The sequence below is a fragment of the Hyaena hyaena genome, unplaced genomic scaffold, assembly GCF_003009895.1.
Source record: "Hyaena hyaena isolate Hyena2069 unplaced genomic scaffold, ASM300989v1 scaffold_754, whole genome shotgun sequence".
Lineage (NCBI taxonomy): Eukaryota > Metazoa > Chordata > Mammalia > Carnivora > Hyaenidae > Hyaena > Hyaena hyaena.
In genome coordinates, this window is record NW_024081381.1 from 843,879 (window position 1) to 862,517 (window position 18,639).

General features: G+C 55.1%; 3 protein-coding genes across 3 annotated transcripts; 2 read left to right on the top strand and 1 right to left on the bottom strand.

Annotated features, from left to right (window-relative positions):
• The first annotated feature begins 193 nt into the window (after positions 1-193).
• Positions 194-2,203, top strand: MAGIX (MAGI family member, X-linked). The gene is made up of 4 exons (XM_039218297.1): positions 194-313; positions 390-626; positions 741-912; positions 1,648-2,203. The coding sequence occupies exons 1-4, from the start codon at positions 194-196 to the stop codon at positions 1,953-1,955; spliced, it is 837 nt and encodes a 278-aa protein (XP_039074228.1). The 3' UTR covers positions 1,956-2,203.
• A 4,201-nt stretch (positions 2,204-6,404) lies between these two features.
• PLP2 (proteolipid protein 2) lies at positions 6,405-9,334 on the top strand. The gene is made up of 5 exons (XM_039218288.1): positions 6,405-6,640; positions 7,707-7,859; positions 7,965-8,060; positions 8,599-8,689; positions 8,978-9,334. The coding sequence occupies exons 1-5, from the start codon at positions 6,545-6,547 to the stop codon at positions 8,998-9,000; spliced, it is 459 nt and encodes a 152-aa protein (XP_039074219.1). The 5' UTR covers positions 6,405-6,544; the 3' UTR covers positions 9,001-9,334.
• A 172-nt stretch (positions 9,335-9,506) lies between these two features.
• On the bottom strand, positions 9,507-18,101 carry PRICKLE3 (prickle planar cell polarity protein 3). Its single transcript, XM_039218287.1, has 9 exons — positions 17,983-18,101; positions 16,731-16,816; positions 15,738-15,921; positions 13,648-13,761; positions 13,021-13,158; positions 12,071-12,274; positions 11,783-11,969; positions 10,730-11,029; positions 9,507-10,235 (listed from the first exon to the last, which is right to left on the bottom strand). The coding sequence occupies exons 1-9, from the start codon at positions 18,022-18,024 to the stop codon at positions 9,631-9,633; spliced, it is 1,860 nt and encodes a 619-aa protein (XP_039074218.1). The 5' UTR covers positions 18,025-18,101; the 3' UTR covers positions 9,507-9,630.
• Positions 18,102-18,639: the final 538 nt, after the last annotated feature.

Below are 18,639 nucleotides of genomic sequence, written 5' to 3' on the forward strand. Positions count from 1 at the left end.
GAGGCTTATTCCAAAAGCCAGACCCAGATTTATTACTTAAAAAGGTTGATTCGAGTCAGTTATTCATTCAAGTCAGTTATTCATGTGGGCTGAGTTCAGTTAAATGAGCGGGTGTTTCTATCTGCATTCTAGAGGCAAGGAAATGAGGTGAGGCTAGAATGTTAAATCGGGGGGTTTATCCTAGGTGGTGTCCATGGAGTACCCCTCTGATTTCAGTTTTCATCTTCCAGCCATTAATGTGCTAGATTCTGCCGACATAGAGGTTACAGACAGTCGCCTGCCTAAGGCCACTTTCGTGGATCCCCGGCCTCAGGTACCATCTGGTCCTCTTAAAGAATGCCGCCTGTTTTGAGACTGGCAATGTATGTACACTTGTGTCTTTACTCTAGCATCACCAGTCAGAGACCTTGGGTACAGGTACCACACCACCCCAAGTGACCCAGAGTAAGGCACGTTCTGGCTCGAAGCCGCTCCAGGCCTCTGGACGGTTCTGTGTGGAATTAGTTCGCGGTTCTGCAGGCTTTGGCCTCACATTAAGCGGAGGTCGAGATTCAGCCGGGGATACCCCTCTGGCAGTGCGTGGGCTGCTGAAGGATGGGCCGGCACAGCGCTGTGGTCGCTTGCAGGTGAGGTATAAGACACCCTCCATTAATTAAACAGGGCTAGCCCTATCCTCGCCCTTTTTTGGGGTATTCTCCATCTCTTCTTTTTACAACACCTTTTGCCTTGCACTCTTGCAGGCTGGGGACCTCGTGCTCCACATCAACGGAGAGTCAACTAAGGGCCTCACCCACGCCCAGGTGGTGGAGCGGATTCGCGCGGGCGGACCCCGTCTCCGCCTTGTACTAAGCAGGCCCCTTGAAACCCACCCCGGCAAGCCTAAGGGGGCAGGAGGGCCCCAGAAAGGAAATGGTGGGTTTCCCATGGGAGAGGGGTCAGAGATCTGTGAGAGGAAGGAGAGGGTCGCATAGTGGAGAGGCTGGGGTCCAGGGTGGGAAGAGGTGGTGGTTTCAGTGGGGAGGGTCAGAGTTCAGCGTCTGTGACGGGTCATGGTATTACCAAAAGCAGGTTTGGGAAGGGCAGGGTCCCAAGATAGGAATAAAAGTAGATTTTAGAGCGGAGGCTTTTGAGGTACTGGGAGAGGGATTGGGTAGAACGAGTCTGGGGTAAAAGCGAGTGTTCAGAAGGAAGAGTTATGGTCCTCACATGAGAAGGCAGAGTGGGTCTCAGCAGGGAGAGGATGGGATGGAGATCTAGAGAGCAGGGGTTCTAGTTCCAAAGCTGAGGGATCCATTAGGGAAAAGATTGGGAGGAGAGACAGGTGGGGTAAGGAAAAGGAGAATCTAGGGTACTAGGTGGGAGGGGTTTGGCATCTCGAGATCAAGGTCTGGGTTTGATTTCCTTTGGGGATTGTAGGAAATTAATTGGGAGGTCATGTTCTGGATCCAGGTGGGGCAGGGTCTTGGGAAAAGAGGTGTTTTGGGGGGGGGGAGTCTTGAGGGGTGGCAATGGTTCCTGAATGTTGTGTCCAGCCCTTAAAGGGAGATTTCTCTAAGGATTGGGGTCCCTGCCACCCTCTACCATGGGGCTCAGCTCTCTGTTCCCCATCCTGTCGCCAAATCTAACCCTCGGTCCTGCCATCCCCAGATCGCAGGCCAGATACTGGGGGACCAGAGGTGATGAGGCCTCGCAGCGTCAGCGATTCCCCACGTCAGCACCCTCGATCCTGTACTACGGCCCAAACCCGGGGCAGCCCAGAGCCTAGCCCAGAGGGGCCAGTCGACCGCCCCGCGGTTCCTCCTCCAGAGCGCCACACAGAGGACCCTGATGACCGAGCCCCGGGTTCTCCGGGACCCTGGCTGGTGCCGAGCGAGGAACGGCTCTCGCGGGCCCTAGGGATCCCGGGGGCTGCGCAGCTTGCTCTCGAGAAGGCAGCTGGGAGGCGAAGGCACTGAGCATGTATTGGAGGGTTCAGTGCTCCCTTGGTACAGCCCAACCTGCGTCTGGCGTGCTCTGCCGGCCACACACTGACAACGCTAGCCTCGCGAGTAGAGCTTCCTCTCTGTGTAGTCCCACCCCGCCTCCTGCTGCTCAGCGGACCAGCCCATGCTCCCCTCGCGGTGTCAGTGGTACAGCCCTCTGGACGGGCCAGCCCTGCACTTCAGGTTTTGAGCGAGGGTGGTAATAAAATGGTTCGTCCCAATCTTGACTTGCCAGGTGCTTTTGGTCGGGTGGGGCTCCTGAGTTTACCCAGTAAATGAGGGGGTGGGTCGATCTGGTTTCAAGGAGGGCCTCTCGCAGCCATTGACAAACTTACTTCGTGCAGTTTCATTCGTGCGTCTAGCGGGGTCTGCTTTTGCCGATCCTCAGCCTGGCGTGCTTTCTCCCCACTCCGTTTCTCTTCCCCAACTCCCTCTTCTCTCCGGATTCGTTTCACTTTTTGGGAGGTGTGCAGGGCTCACAGATAATCTTTGCTCGTGGCATGGGGAATGCAGAGGTGGGCCCGTTGTAGCGGGAGTGCACCTGTATGCCCACAGCTCCAGGCAGGAATCCTCCAACCCCTCAGCTGATGACCAGATAGCAAGCCTAGAACCTGGGTGGCTTCTTTCGCCAGGAGCCTGTGGTCTCTCACTGTGGCCTGGTCGACCGGCTTTTGCTGGCACGTAGACTGCCACCCTTAGGGCATTGGTTGGGGCCCTGGAGCCCCCTTTGGGGTGGAGTCGGGAAGGCATGAGTCATCGGGCTGGGCTAAAAAAGGCTGTTCGAATCTTTGAGCCGCGCCCCCCTCTTCCATAGATGGTGAGGAACTGCAGCCAGCTTGTATGCACACGCCACATGCTGGGCATTCCGGTCCTGGGAGAGGCCAGAGTTTCCTCCATCCTGGGAGCAGAGCCCCAAAGCCAGGCTAGCGGGGCTCCAACCGCGATAGCCCCAAAGCCAGCACTGGCCAAGGCCAGAAATGTCCAGTCACCTCCGCTTGTCACCACATCCTGAACACTTGGCCCCATAACCCCCCAATGAAGGAAGCTGTGGTCAGGCGGGAATGGGCAACTCCCACCCCCTAAGGGGAGGGGTCGGAGAGGGGAGAGAATTAAAAGACCAGAGGGTGAGTTTCCAGGGTGACACTGAGAGGAGAGAAGGACTGCAAAGCCAGGCTGGGAGCCAGGGTATAAAGAGGTGAAGAGGTGACTCCTTGAATGGTCAGCACTGTGGACATTGTGGGGGAGTGCACTGGGGCTTCCAGCTACCCTTGACTCAGAGCCTGGTGGAGGTGTGGCTCTATGGAAGTCAGGAGCCCCAGTCCTCTAAACATAGTCACACCCAGGAGACTAATAATAGTAACCCCAGCCACCATTTACTCAGCCTTGCCCCCCCCCCATTGGCTTTACTTGCAGTATCTATTTTCATCTACTTACACATCTACTCAACAATCCTGATATGTCCATTTCATGGGGGAGGGAAGTGAGCCCAGACAGTATAAATGACTTGAGGGAGGGTGTTGAAGCAAGATGTAATCAAGGCCAGAATGGGGTACCTGGTTGGTTCAGTAGGTGAAGCATCCAACTCTTGATCTTAGGGTTGTGAGTTTGAGCCCTACGTTGTGTGTAGAGATTACTTTTTTTTAAAACATTTTTTAATGTTTTATTTATTTCTAGGAGAGAGAGAGAGAGTGAGAGAGAGAGAGACAGCGTGAGCAGGGGAGGGTCAGAGAGAGAGGGAGTCACAGACTGAAACAGGCTCCAGGCTCTGAGCTGGCAGTCAGCACAGAGCCCGACGTGGGGCTCGAACCCCCGAACCGCGAGATCATGACCTAAGCGAAAGTCGGACGCTTAACCGACTAAGCCACCCAAGTGCCCCGAGATTACTTTTAAAAAATCTTTTTTGAGGGCAGCTGGGTGGCTCAGTTGGTTAAGCCGTCCCACTTCGGCTCAGGTCATGATCTCATGGTTCGTGAGTTCAATCCCTGAATAGGGCTCTCTGCTGTCAGCAGGGAGCCTGCTTTGGATCTTCTGCCCTCCCCACCTCTGCCCTTTCCCTGCTTGCTCTCTCTCTTTCTCTCTCAAAAATAAATAAACATTAAAAAATATTTCTTTTGAGAGAGAGAGAGAGAGAGTGCAAGCAGGGGAGAGGGAGAGGAAGAGAGAGAATTTTAAGCAGGCTCCATGCTGGGGCTTGATTACTTGAGGCTTGATCTCATAACTGTGCGATCATGACATGAGCCAAAACTAAGAGTCAGACACTTGACCAACTGAGCCACCCAGATGCCCCCTAAAAAATCTTAATCATGGCCAGATTCCTGAGCCTGTCCTCTTAATCTCACCTGCATCTGACAAGAAATAATTGCACCAGGGAAATGCTGGTGGAATGAAACATAGAGATTCCTAACCTTGTGGGGTGCCTGGTTGGCTCAGTCGGTTAAGTGTCTGACTTTGGCTCAGGTCATGATCTCACAGTTCGTGAGTTCGAGCCCCACATCAGGTTCTGTGATGACAGCTCAGAGCCTGGAACCTGCTTCAGATTCTGTGTCTCCCTTTCTCTCTGCTCTTCCCCTGCTCATGCTCTGTCTCTATCCTTCAAAAATAAATAAACATCAAAAAATTAAAAAAGATTTATAACCTTGTGTAGACTCATGTCAGAAAAGACAAGAAAATAAATAAATAAAAGATAGCTTTAGAGAAAGGCCAGAGTTATAAGGATAGCAAAAGGAGGTTATGCTGGTGGAGGTGATGATGGTGGGCTGCTGGTCTTTTAAAAGACATAACATTTGGGGCGCCTGGGTGGCTTGGTTAAGCGTCCGACTTTTGCTTAGGTCATGATCTCGCGGTTTGGGGGTTCAAGCCCCGCGTCGGGCTCTGTGCTGACTGCCAGCTCAGAGCCTGGAGCCTGTTTCAGTCTGTGACTCCCTCTCTCTCTGACCCTCCCCTGCTCACGCTGTCTCTCTCTCTCCTAAAAATAAATAAAAATATTAAAAAAAAAAGACATAACATTTGAGCTGGGACCTGAATGACCACCAGGAGCCAAATGTATGAAGAGCTTGGGGAAGGGCACTGATATCCTTGGGAACAGCAAGTGCAAAGGCCCTGAAGTAGAGCAGAGTTTATTTTGTCCTAGAATCTCAGACATGTCCTCACAGTGTTGAAAGTACACACTCAGCACTGGGAAAAATGTGCTTCATCCCTTCCACCACCCAACACTCTCAGCAACTTGGGCTGACAGAGGGGTGCCCCTTCTTTGGTTTTGAGGGGCCACAGGTTGGCGGTACAGGCAGGCCCTTGGGTTGAACTGTCTTGGCCTTCCAGCCACAACTCTTCCCTCCTAAAATGGAATGAGAATAAAACCAACGTCCAGTCTGGAGAGTGTGATCCTCAGCACATCTCCACAGAGATCCTGATTCCTGTGACCAGATGCATGTCTCAGATGCAGAAATCAAGGCTGAGTCAGGAGAAATTGCTCACTTAGGATGACACACTTCAAATGTCATCAGCACTATCACCCAGACCGGCACCCCAGGAGCCTTCCTCTCTTCTTGCCAAGCTTCCAGCAATGAAGAAACCTGTGCTCCTTCCCCATTCTCCAATGAGGGCTGTGCTGGTGGCCGCTCTCCTTAGAACCAGGAAACGGAGGCCCAGCACGTGGGGCCAGGGCTTCCTTAGGATTGCAGAACAGAGAATCAGACCCTGGGCTGTGACACTGTTAATAATATCTGTCCCCATTTACTGAGCAGCTTGATGCTCACCAAACCCTGTTTTCTCTTAGCCTGTGTGCTAGCACAATCTCACTTCCATCGCTGCTAAGAGGTGTATTCCACCATGATCCTTTATCCAAAATTCTGAAGTCCAAAAAGCACATGTTGGGAACCATTTGGTTACAAAACCTGACCTGACTTAACGAGGGACAATTTTCACTTCTGACTTCTCCCATTTACTGTAAACGACCTCCACACCTTTTCTTGAAGAAATATTAGGTGTTTTCTTTTTGAAAACAGAGCAGCCTCAAATCTCGCTGAGAGTGTCGGGAAACACACAACTAAGATCCAAAATTCAGAATTCTGGAAACAAACCTGGGTTAAACCATCCCCTCAGCTATTTTTACAGCTAAGGAAACTGAGTCATATCCCCCCCCCCCCCCACCCGCTACCTCCCAACCCCCGCCCAAACCAGATCCCCGCGGTTCTGGATTGAGGCAGCACAGAAAGCATTCCTATTCTGAAAGCGTGAAAGGTCTGACCATTACCGCACTTGGTAACCCGAATTGCCAAGCCTCAAAGGCTGGCACCCCTGGAGGTGGGGCGTCCTGGGGGCTTTGAGCCAGGCGGGGAGTATCCTTGGCAGGCGGGGCAAAGGGGCTTCCGGGGCGGCAGCCACCTGGCCCGGCCCCCTCCGGCCCCGCCCGCTTCTGCTCCGTGAGGTGATTCACTCCCTCCTTCGCCTCGGGGGCCCCCTTCCCGTCCAGACGGCGGGCAAGACGGCAGGGTGTGCAGCGTCCCCCAATCCACGAGCAAGCGAGTAGATTCTCTACGCCCCTAGGGACTTCAGCGCACCTCATGGCGGATTCCGAGCGCCTCTCGGCCCCCGGCTGCTGGGCCGCCTGCACCAACTTTTCGCGCACCCGAAAGGGAATTCTCCTGTTGGCTGAGATTGTGAGCGTCCCGGGGTAGGCGGGTGGTTAAAGGCGGGGTGGAGGGGCTGGACCATGCGGAGCCAGGCGACCCCAGGTGAGGCAGACGCGGGCCCGGAGGTGCTCCGCGGTGGGGCGAGGGTGGGTGAGTTAGTGGCGGAGGCCCGAAACCGGGGGCTCAGGGCGAGTTCTTGGGGTTTGGAGAAGGTGGTCAGGAGCTGCTCGGCCACGGAGTGACGCAAGGGGCACATAGCGCACATGGGGGACCCTGTGGAGGGAGACCGCGTGGACACACCGGTGGGCTCATTCGAGGGATCCTAGGGGGCTGGGAGGTGGGTGGCAAGCGGTGGCGCGGCCTGGGCACAGGCGGGCGGGCTGGCTGGGAGCCCAGGGGCGGGGCCTGTTGGGGTGGGGCCCTGAGAGCTGGTCCTTCGGGGTAGGGCGGTTCGCCCTTTACCAGTTCTTCCTCACCCTTCTGTGGTCGGGCCAGAGGTCCCTAGCTATTCAGGCCTCTCGGGAGCCTGGGTTTCCTACCTCCCTCAAAGTGGGCGCCGCCTTTGATTCACTTGTAAAAGGGGTGCGACGCCTTTAACAGAGCCCTGCCCCTCCGGTGTCACTCTTACCGCTTCCCAAAGGGGTTGCTGAGGGAACCGCAGGTCCCGCCCCTGTCAAGGCCCTGAAGCTGGCGCCAGCAGTATTCACCAAACACCTGGCTGCACCACTCCCTGCAGCCCGTCCCTAAATGGTGGAAGGGAAAAGGGGGGAAACTGAGGCACCCAACTCTACCCCTTACTAGCGAGGTGACCCTGGGCAAGTCACTTAACCTCTCTGTGGCTCACTTTTCTCACCTATAAAATAAATATAATAGTACCCAGCTTATTAGGTTGCTGTGATGATTAAATTAATATTGCACAGCTCTTAGAAGAAGAACCTTTGGGACACAATGAGCACACAATAAATGTTTAGCGATTTTTTGTCATCTTTACAGTCCTGGTAGGCATCTGAGTTTGAGACCTCTGGTTTAAATCAATCCCCTCAGCCCTGATGGGCACTGATCATAGGCTCCCTTTCCCCTGTCATCCTTCCAGATATTTTGCCTCGTGATTCTGATCTGCTTCAGTGCCTCCACACCAGGATACTCCTCCCTGTCGGTGGTTGAGATGATCCTTGCTACTATCTTCTTTGTCATCTACATGTGTGACCTGCACACTAAGATACAGATCATCAACTGGCCTTGGAGTGTGAGAAAGGGGCTGAAAATGGCGCGGCTGGGGAGGAGCCTGGGCAGGTGGGATGGTCCTGGTAACTCTGGATGCTGACTTCTCTCTTCTGTCTACACCTCACAGGATTTCTTCCGAACCCTCATAGCGGCCATCCTCTACCTGATCACCTCCATTGTTGTCCTGGTGGAGAGAGGAAATGCCTCCAAAATCATTGCAGGGGTAAAAGCCACAGGGGCAGCTCTAAAGTAAAGAGAGAGGGGTTTGAGAATCCAGGGGCCATCTCTGCCCCGGTTTTGGGCAGAAAGTGTGTGAGTCCTAGCAGGCCACACTTGTCCTCTGAGCCTACAGGAAAGTCTGGCGCAGGCCCTGGTTTTCCTCCCAAGATCACCATTTGCTGTGAAAGGCCATGCTTTGTCCAACACAGGGACCTTTGTGGGAAGAGCAAAGAGGCAGCCCCTTTGTCAATACATTAGACTATCATCTGCTAGAACTTTGTCTCAAATGTACAGTGTGAATGGTGCCACCAACATGTGGGGCCACCATGTGGTTGCCCTGTTTTTGAGAGGGTCTAGGAGGAGGGAGGGTGGCATAGATTCTAGTATCCTGGCCTTTCCCTGGGGCTCTCTGGCTTCCTGATCTGGGTTTTAGTCACCATCCCTGCATGGGGCGGTCACTGGAGGTGGTGGACAAAGAAGCAAGAGGCTGACTAGGCTGACCAACCGAATCTAACCTTGTTTACTCCCATTCCCACCCTCAGGTACTGGGCCTAATTGTTTCATGCCTCTTTGGCTATGACGCCTACATCACCTTCCCCTTGAGGCAGCAAAGACATACAGCAGCCCCTACTGGTAAGTAAGTAAGTAAGTGTGGGGGGAGTGTGTGTGTGTGTGTGTGTCTGTCTGTCTGTCTGTCTGCCTGTGTGTCTGTCTGCCTGTGTGTCTGTCTGTGTGTCTGTGTTGGGGGGAGTGTTGCTTAGGGGGCTGAGGAGAGAAGGAAAGGGGTCTTCCAAGTTCATGAATGCCCCTTATTGGTACTGATGGCTTTAGTGCAAATACGTACCATAAGCTTCAGTATTCGTGTTTGTAAATGGGCATATGAATCCATCCAATGCTTTCTTCTCTTTTCCTCACTTGCAGACCCTGCAGATGGCCCGGTGTAGGTGAATTCCCTTCATTTCTCTCTGCAAACTGCAAATAACACTTCCATGGAAATAACTCCCCGCTGCCTCTACAGCACTCCCAGCCAACTCCCAGCCCCTTGTTTGAAGTAAAAGTGCCTTTATTGGGAGAATCTATCTTCCTACCTGCCAATCCCTCCTGGGTGTGGCCATCTTTATGGGTGTGCCTATGTCCCCCTTCCCTCTGCAGTATCCCAAAGGAGACACCTGTTCTGCCTGGACTATGCACCCACTTAAGCCACGAAATGAGGGAGGAGGGAGCCTCAGATTTGAGATTCCAGACCCCAGGTTGTGACCCACACCAAAAAAAAAAAAATACAACAACTCCTCAGTGTGGGGGGTGGTTCTGTGGAGGGATAAAGAGATTGCTAGAACATATGGTAATGAATAAATTAATCCTTTGATCAAATGTGGATAAATCTCAAGCATCAAGAGGGGCAAAATTGGGGAGGAGGACAGCTGGAGCAAGGATGTAAAGAAGCCAGACCTCTTTTATGACAAATATTAAATTACTCCATTAACAAAAAACAGATGAAGGAGAAAGGAGGTTTATGACTTAGGTTGGGGAACGGGACCATCTACTCGGACTTGAGAAGGGAGCCCTCCAGGACTTCAAGCCACGATGCAGTTCTTGTCTCTGGCCTGGCGAGGCAATCCTGGGCGTGAGTTCCCGGAGAGCTGTGGAGATGGGGATTTGGGGGCTCCAGTTACATTGTCCTGGGCAGGCCGGGGCCTGCACAGATGCGGGGGCAGCGGGATGCGTTCCCCTAGGAAGAAGCCATCCTCCTCTGAGGACTCGGAACTGGGGCTAGAAAGCGAGCTGGAACAAGATTCTGAGTCCGACCCTGATCCCAAGTCACATTGGTGGTGGCGATATCTGCCAGAGTGGCGGCGGTGATGGTGATGATGGTGGTGGTGGTGGTGGTGGTGGCTGCGGCGGCGACGGGTGGGGGCCCTGGGTGGGGGACTGCGTGGCCTGCGACGCTGGGCTGGGGGCGCACTCAGGGTCCGCCGCGGGCCTCCCTCAGACACCAGAGGGTCACGGAAGCTGACACGAGGGGTGCTCTGGCGACCAAAGGCACCATCTTCCGGGCTCGGGTCTGGCTGGCTGGGAGGTCCTGGGGGTGGCTCAGGGGGACTGCGGAGCCCCAGCTCGGGCATGGAGTGGCGGTGGGGGGCCCCTCTCAGAAAGGGGGCTGGCTCCTCGGGGCCTGTAACTGAAACGAGAGATGGAGAAACTCCCTGTTATCTGGCCCCCCGAGTGGAGGCCTGTGGAAAGGCTTTCTCTCCGCTTTCCCCCATCAGGATTAGGAAAGTGGGGGCAGGGGTCGGAGAGGGGCAGCGAAGCAACATGGGCAATATGAGGCCTGGGGCAGGCTCTGGGTGGAGGGAAGGTGAGCGAGGCTTCTGATGCGAGGGGCGTGGCCTGGGTGCGGGGGGTGGAGGGTCAAGGGTTTGGAGGAAAGAAGGAAGAACTCGGGCTCAAGCAGAAACAAGTTGAGGCTAGGGGACTGGCCTTGTAACTGAGCGGGGCGGAACCTGGGGGTGTAGTTAGGACTGGAAACAAGGCCTAGTTTGGGGATGGAACAAGGGCTGAGATGGGGGCGGGGCCAGGGATGGCCCAGGTGAAGGGCCAGAGCGATCTAGCAGAGGGGCCGGGTTGAGGCGGAGGGACGCGGAGAGGCTGGGCGTGGCTCGAGGGTTAATTTACCGGGCTCCCGCTCCGTGCTGGTGCCTTTGGCGGAGGTTTCGGACGCCTCCTCTGCAGTAGAGAAAGAGGCCGTGGATGCTGCCAGAGGCGCGGAGGCCGTGCCCGCGCTCCAGCTACGGCGGCCAGGCCCAGAAGATGCGGGCTCCGACCCCAGGCTGCAGGCTCTCGAGCAGAAGATTAGGCCGCGGCGTGGCAGGAAGGGGCGACCCAGCAGGGCTCGCCCGCAGCGACTACAGCAGAAGCAGCGGTCTGAGGCGTGCCAGTGCTGGCCCTCATAAGCCATCTGCCCCTGGTCCAGGCCTGCGGGGACCGAAAGAGGGGGAAACTGAGGTAGAGTCATCAGGCATAACTCCACCTATTCTGAATGGGCCCTTCTTGGAAAGAGGCAGGGAATCTAGGGTACTCCAAGACGCCCTCCTTCCTCCAGCTTTTCAGAATGGAGTCCTCTGGAGAATGCAGGAAACCCGAGGTTTGGGCTTCACCGAGTTTCCTCATCCCTTCTCCTGGAAACTGGCTGTCTCCTCCTTCCCTTTCTTTCCCAGGGTGGCCCCTCCCAGAGTGAGGGTGCGCATTGGATTCCAAGATGTGGGTCACGCTTAGACTTTAACAGGTGGCTTCTGGTGGACCGAGTGCAGAAGGCAGACCTGATGAAAAGGCCGGGGTGGTGGGGACCGGGCTTAGAAGGTAGGGCCGGGCCTTGGTGGGAAAGGAGTGGGTCTTAGACAGTAGGGTGTGGCTTAGGAGGTAGGAGGAATCTTTAGAGAATAGGGAGTAGGTTGGGGGAGCTGGGCTTTGGCTGAGAGACTGAAGGGAGGGGGAGGGGCTGGGAGAGGGAACTCTGGAGGTGGGCCTAGATATGTCGTGCCTAGAGTTGTGCAGGTGGGGTTTAGGAAGTGCGGCATAGCCTGGGATATTGGTGAGGGATTTACAGTGAAGGATTATAGCGCTGGCGCTAGACTGAAAAAGCATGGAATACTAATGGAGGATCCTGCTGGGGTGGTGCTGTGGCCCAGCTGTCCATCTGTCCCCCTGCTCAATGTCATGTTCACCCACCAATGTGCTCCCCACAGCCATCACAGTACTCCGCGTGGCGGGCCTCATAGCAGGCACAGCAGTGGGGGCGGCTCTGACGCATGACGTAGCGCTGCCCTCCTAGCGATGCTTCACACTCAAAGCAGCAGAAGTGACCCATGTGCCAGTGCCGGCCCTCAGCCTCGGTGCACTCAGGGGAGAAGATGATCTGGTGGGGGGAGGGACAAAGGCCACCTTGGCCATCAGAGGGGCCTGCCCGTGGCCCTGCCCCCCCCCTCTACTCCCACCCCTGGGTAGAGAGGCATGAACCTCATCACAGGCTTGGCAGCGGGGTCGCAGGCGTTCCGCATGGTGGCGACCACAGTAGACTTTGCCAGCATGATAGAAGTAGATGAGGTCCACCAGCAGCTCCCGGCACGTGGAACACACAAAGCACTGTGGGTGCCAGCAGGCACCCAGGCCTGCCCTGCTGGCAAACACTGCGATGTCCCCACCTCCAATCTGCTTCCCGCACTGCCAAATGACAGATGGATGGGGGTCAGCCAAGGCATGTCACACTTGGGCCATCCCCACGGCAGAACTCTGTGACTGGCTCCACTAGTGGCGTAACTTTGAGACAGCCTCTGCCTACAGGGGAGGGTACCTTAGAGCCTGACCCTGCTCCTGAGGGAAACCATAGAGACAGGCACTTCTAATCACGGGTGGCCTTAAGGGCAAATTTGGCTTTAGGGAGCTGGAGAAATCAAAGAAACAGGTCAGGCCCAGTGGGGGAATCTTAGTAACAAACCTCACCTTAGATCCTAACAGTAGGATCTAGGGTCAGGCTCTGCCTACCAGGAGGGGCCTTGAAGATAAATTCGACCCCCCACCGGGCCTTACAGACAGGCCCTGCTACTGGGGGTCAGTTCTTAAGGACATGTCGCACCTACAAAAGGACCAGAAAGTCAGCCCATGCCTCACATCCACTGTGTGAAGGGAACTGATAGAGCAGGTCCACTAGGGCCTCCTTAGAGACAGACCACACTCAACAGTGAGATGGGAGGAACAGTCCCTGTCCACCAGGGGGTCCTACAGACAGATCTTGCTGGCCAGGGAGGCCATAAGGGATGGTCCCTGCCTAACAGTGGGATGTGAGGAAAAGACCTCGTCCGCCAGAGGGGACATTAGAGACAGACCACTAGGGCTTAAGTGGCAGGCCTCATCTTCCCAGGCCCGGGAGCAAAGGCGCTGCTCACTCATCCAGGCCCTCCCTGGCTCACCTCCTCACAGATGGCTCCAGTGATGGTCACTGGGAAGATGCGCACGGTGCCACGCCCCAGGTTCTCTCGCTTCCGCTGCTGGCTGAAAGCTCTGAGCTCTTTCTTCTCCTCCTCTTCCAATGCTGTGCAGTACTGTGCCTGGGGTAGGAGGGTCTTCCAGGCACCTCCCATGATGCCTGTCCCTCCCCACCCTCTTCCAGAATTCATCCCAGCTCAGAGTTCACTTCTAGGCCTTTGTATAGATGGTACTTCCTGCCTGAAATTCCCACCCCATTTCTTTTTAAAAAGTTGTTTTAAGTGTATTTATTTAATTTGAGAGAGACAGAGACAGTGTGAGCAGGGGAGAGGGAGAGAGGGAGGGAGGGAGAGGGAGAGAGAGAGAGAGAGAGAGAGAGAGAGAGAGAGAGAGAATCCCAAGCAGGCTCCAAAGTGTCAGCGCAGAGCCCAACACAGGGCTAGAACTCATGAAATTGTGAGACCATGACCTGAGCCAAAATCAGATGCTTAACCGACTGAGCCACCCAGGTGCCCCTGACCCTGTCCATGTTTTTCAGCTGCTTAGCATTTGCCCATGCTGTGCCCGCCCCCTCCAACCTGGCGTTCCCTTCTTGTCTTTTCTCTCCTCACCTCACTGTCATGTGGGGGCAGCTGGTGCAGCAGCTGCTTGATCCTGTATTTTTCCCCGGGACTGTTGACATAGGGGACCTTGTCCTCTGGGAGGCAGCTGAAAAACTGGTATACCTGGGAGGACATGGGGAATGGGAGAGAATGATTGAGACTAAAGGTGAGTTGGGATACAGTGAGATGGCGAGACCCTACTTCTCTGAGAAAATTAAAGTCATCACAAGGTAATGTCTACTGACACTCTCCATCTCCCCTTCCTACAGTCTGGATCATTTCCATCACCCCCCAAATATGCTGCAAGTTCCTTCAGGTCTTGATGTCACTTTTTTCTCCAGCTGCTCTCCACCATTTTCCTTCCTTTTACAACAGTTGTGTGCATTCACTGTGTCCACTTCCTTTCCTCCCATTGTCTCCAGACCTGACCCCAGTCAGGCTTCCCTGCCCCTTCCGTCCCTGCCCCTCCTCTAAAGCTGTTCCTGTTATGGTCATTGACGAGGTGCACACCATTAAAATCAATGTTCAGGTCTCAGTCCCCATAACAACTGGACCCACTAGAAGCACTGGACACAGCTGATCACTCCCTTTTTCTGGAAACACTTTGTTCCCTTGGCTTCCAGAACACCACACCGTCCTGGGTTTCCTCCTACCTTATTGGCTGATCCTTCTCTGTATCCCATTCGGTTCCTCCTCAAATAGCCAAATCCCAAATGTGGGAGAGTCCTCAGGCTCATCCTTGGGTTTCTTGACTCTCTCTACATTCAGTCCCTTGGGAATCACATCCAACCTCATGCCTATAAATACCATGTCATGGCTAATGCCTCACAAATGCATACCTCCAGCCCTGTGACTCTTCCCCTTAATTCTCAGCAACATGGCCACTCAGATCTTTAACAGGCATCTCAAACACCAGGTGGCCAACCCCAAACTTATGTTCTATGTTCTTACTCTTCAACTTGCTCCGGCCTTGGCCGGTTCCATATCAGTGAATCCATCCATCCTTGAGGTCATTTTTGACTCCTCTCTCACACCCACAATCAACTCCTTTTAGCTCTGTTTGTGAAACATATCTGCAATCTGATCACCACTCACTACTTCCACTGCCAATATTGTCATCAGTCACAGGACTACTGCAGTAGCCTCTCCCTCACTAGCCACACCCCTCTCCCCACTTCCACCCTTACTACGAGTCTGTTCTACACTCAGCAGTCAGAGGGTTCCTGTTAAATCCTAGAACAAACCACATCCCTCCTCTGCTCACAACCCTTTTGTGGCTTCCCCCTCATTCAGAGCAGCGGTCAAAGTCCTCTCCATGCCCCCCTTCCACCTCTTGGACTTCACCTCCACCTTCACCTCTTGGACTCTACCTTCACTCACTGTTCTAGCTACACTGTTCTCCTCACTGTTCCTCACATGTGCCAAGCACCCTGCTGCCTCAGGGCCTTCGCATCAGCTCTTCCTTTTGCCTGGATAGCTCTACCCTTGGGTATCTGCATGGCTCACTTCTTCACCTCCTTCAGGAAGCCCAAACATCATATTCTCACAGAGGCTGAACTGGGCACCCTATTTACAGTCCTAACAGTTCTCTACCTCTACTCCTTCCCTGCTTTTTTATTCTAAAGACCTTATACCATCTGACATATTTTTACAGGTTTGTTTATAGTGGCTGTTGTTCACTTTAGGAATCTAACTTCCATGTGGTCAGATGTATTTTTTTGTGTGTGTGTTTTGTTCACTGCTGTGTCTTCAGTGCCTAGAACAGCGTCTGCCATGCAGTAGGTATTTAATAACTATTTGTTGAACGAATCAATTGATGGCGATGTGGTGAATGAAGTGCTGGGATAAGACCTGAGTTAAGGAGTAGGAGTGGGGTGAACAGGCCCTGATGAACCCATTCAGTGATCACTCAGGGTTTCCTGAGAATTGTGGGGGGACGACCGCTGTGGGATTACATAGGAGTCATAAGGATACGTGTAGTCTGACCACAAACCCTAGTGTGGTCCTAGAAATAGGTTTCTACCTAAGTGTGTGTGTGTGCCTGCATGTGTGTGTGTGCATCCACTGGAGAACAAGAGCAGGTGGCGGCCTCTGGTCACCTGCTCTGGCTTGAGACCAGGGGGCACCCAGGCATACTCCTCTGAGGCACAGCCAGAGTCATCATCGGAGATGGAGTGGCGCTGGAAGTCTGAGATTAGCCGACACATGATACGTTCCAGGTCCACGGGCACCGTGTGCACAGCGTGCTCTTCCCTCGGGCATTTGCAGTGCTGACAGATCTTTCTAAGGGGGCGGGAAGGGGATCAATTACTAAGGCGTAGCAGCTCACTTGGAACCCTTGTCAGCCCAAGGAAGTCCAGCTAAGGGGCAGGGACATTGAGCCAGGACAGAACTCTGGCGGGGGAACTGCTGTGGGTGAGAGAGGAGCGGAGGGTGTGGCTGTCAACTGGAGGTGGGGCTGCTGTGGTCCCTATCATCTCTAGGGCTTAGGTCAGACTGTCCTGGCAGCGGGCCTGAATAAAGGCGGGGCCCTGAGTCTGAGATTGGAGTTACAAATTTAGGGGTTTCTTTCCAGGATTGGCTTTGGATATTGTGGGTGAACCTTCCCTAAAGGCAGACTCTAGACTGTGCTGAGGTCTGAACTTGTGGGCGGGTGGGGGCTCTGAGCCTCTGGGTAGGGCCCGAGTGTGCTGGCTGTGGGCTCTGTGGGATTTTTATGAGACGTTTTGGGTACAGGGCTCCAGTGGGAGGATAGGACACTGGGTCTGGGAGAAAAGTTCTGAGCCTGAGAGGGGCTGGATGTCAGTGGACGGTGCTCGGCGCCTGGGACTGAGGATTTCCCTAGGGATGGACTCATAGCTAGCAGAGAACACTTCTGGGGGCGGGGCTATGCAGTGGGTGGAGCTTTCCTGGGAATTGGACAATTGAGAATGAGTCAGGGGGCGGGGCCCTGAGTCTGAGCCTAAGGCTCTAGCCCCAACTAAGCTTCTTCGGTGGACGGAGCTCAAGCCTAGGAGTGTGGCCTGAGTTTCTGGGGGTTTCCCCTGAGGGCGGGGCCCTGACAAAGGCAAGGCCCTCTTATGGTCACCTACCTCCAGCCGTGCAGCAGGAAGCCGGGGCACTGCTCCCTGCAGGAGTTGCAGGGCTGGCCGCGGTCTGGGTCCTCCGCCTCTGGAGGCTAAAGTGGGTGAGGGCAGACGCGGGACCAGGCGAGGTGCGGGGGCGGGGAGAGAGAAGTCAACGCCCGCCTCTCCACTCCTAGGCCCGCGACGCACGCTGGGGCCTGTCCCACCAGGGCAGCGCTGGGCAGGCTAGGACAGCGCAGGGAGTGCAGGGGAGGAGGACACACTGAGGTAGAGGCGGGGCAGTTGAGGCCATCTTCCTATATATCCCTTTTCAGGGAATTCCCTTCCCCCTCACCCAGCCTTGGACACCTCCCACCAGCCTCTGACTCCTCCAGGCCTCAAACACCCCCCCCCCCGGAACTCAGAACACTCTCCCCACCAGAGCACCGAGTCCCTAATCCGGGTGTCTTCTTTCAGGCCTCATCCTGGCCCCTTCTCCACCCAGGAGGCCAGCAGCACTCCAATTCCACAGGGTAGGAGTCTGAGGCCCCATCTTTACTTGGGATCCCCACATGAACCCTGTCCCTCTTTTCCGAAGTCAAGTGCCCTTCCCCCACACTCTGGCTTCTCCCTTTCATACTCAAGGAACTGGAGACCTTCCTTCAGGATCTCAGGAGGCCCATGATCTATTCAATAACCCCCACCCCAAGAAGCCTTGGCCTTTGGTCCTTTGGACCACCAAACCCAGACCCCACTTAAAGACCCACTCCAAAGGGAGAGCAACCCCACTATCTAGGAAGTCAAAAAGCTCCTGGCTCAGATAGAAGCCTGGAAGCCCTCTTCCCCTAAATCCCAATCCCTGGACCCTTAGTATTCAGGCACCTCAGGAAGTGTAGGACCTCATTCCTGAGATCACTTTCTGCCAAGGTACAAGGGAAGTCCCTTCCCTCAGAAGCTCAGGAGGTCCTTACGCAATCCAGAACTCCAGGACCCAGTCTTTTGGCCCTCAGAATCCCCTCCTAGAATTCACACGAGAGGGGGCCCACCAGGTCCTGGGGTGCTGATAGAAGTGTGCAGAGAGGCGATTAGGGAGCAGCTGCCACCAGATCTCCACGTTCCTTCGCCACACGTTTCCAGCGGCCCCATCCCCTCTGTTCTGGGAATCTGGAGCTGGGGATTCCCAAACTCTCGGTGGCGCACCTCCTCGCTATCCCTATCCCCTACCCTCTCCTGGGCCTCAGTTTACCCGACTCCCACCGCTGCCCCGAGTATCGCTCACCGCGCGCCCGGAGCGGCGCCTCCGGGACCCACGCGCGAACATGGCGCGCCCGGGCAGGGTCAAGCCGGGCAGGGTCAGGCCGATGGAATCCTCACGGGCCGTCAGGCCACCGCGCGTCCGGCCTGGGAGCTCTGTTCCGTATATCTGACACCGGCATGGGAGGAGCGCGCCAAGCACCGCCTGTCGCGGGCTTGCACTCACTCCCCGGCCAAGGCGCCCCCTGCCTAGAGGTGAGGGGCACGCAGCCCAGGAGAGCCGTAGAGGAGAGCTCTCCAGCCTTCCTGCCCCAGACAGAACCAGGCCTCAGAAGGCACGCCCCCTACCACCCCAGGGTAACACATGGCCTCTTACAGGATATTCTAGGGCCTGAAGGGGCGTGTGTGTGTGTGTGTGTGTGCGCGCGCGCGCTGAACTTGGAAGTGGCCACTTGGCTGCAAGGGGTGTGCGCTACTGTACTTGTACTGGCGTTTCATGTCCATTTATCTTGGATGTTTATTTGTAGGAGGGGTTAAAGCCACCTCTTGGCCTCCTCTCCCCTGGTGATGTTCTGAGGGTCTCTTTCTCTCCAATGAATGCTGCCAAGTGTGATCCCCAAGCCTATTGCAGTCCCAGCTGGTGCTCCCTTGCCACCTTCATAGAACTAACTCTCACCCCTAC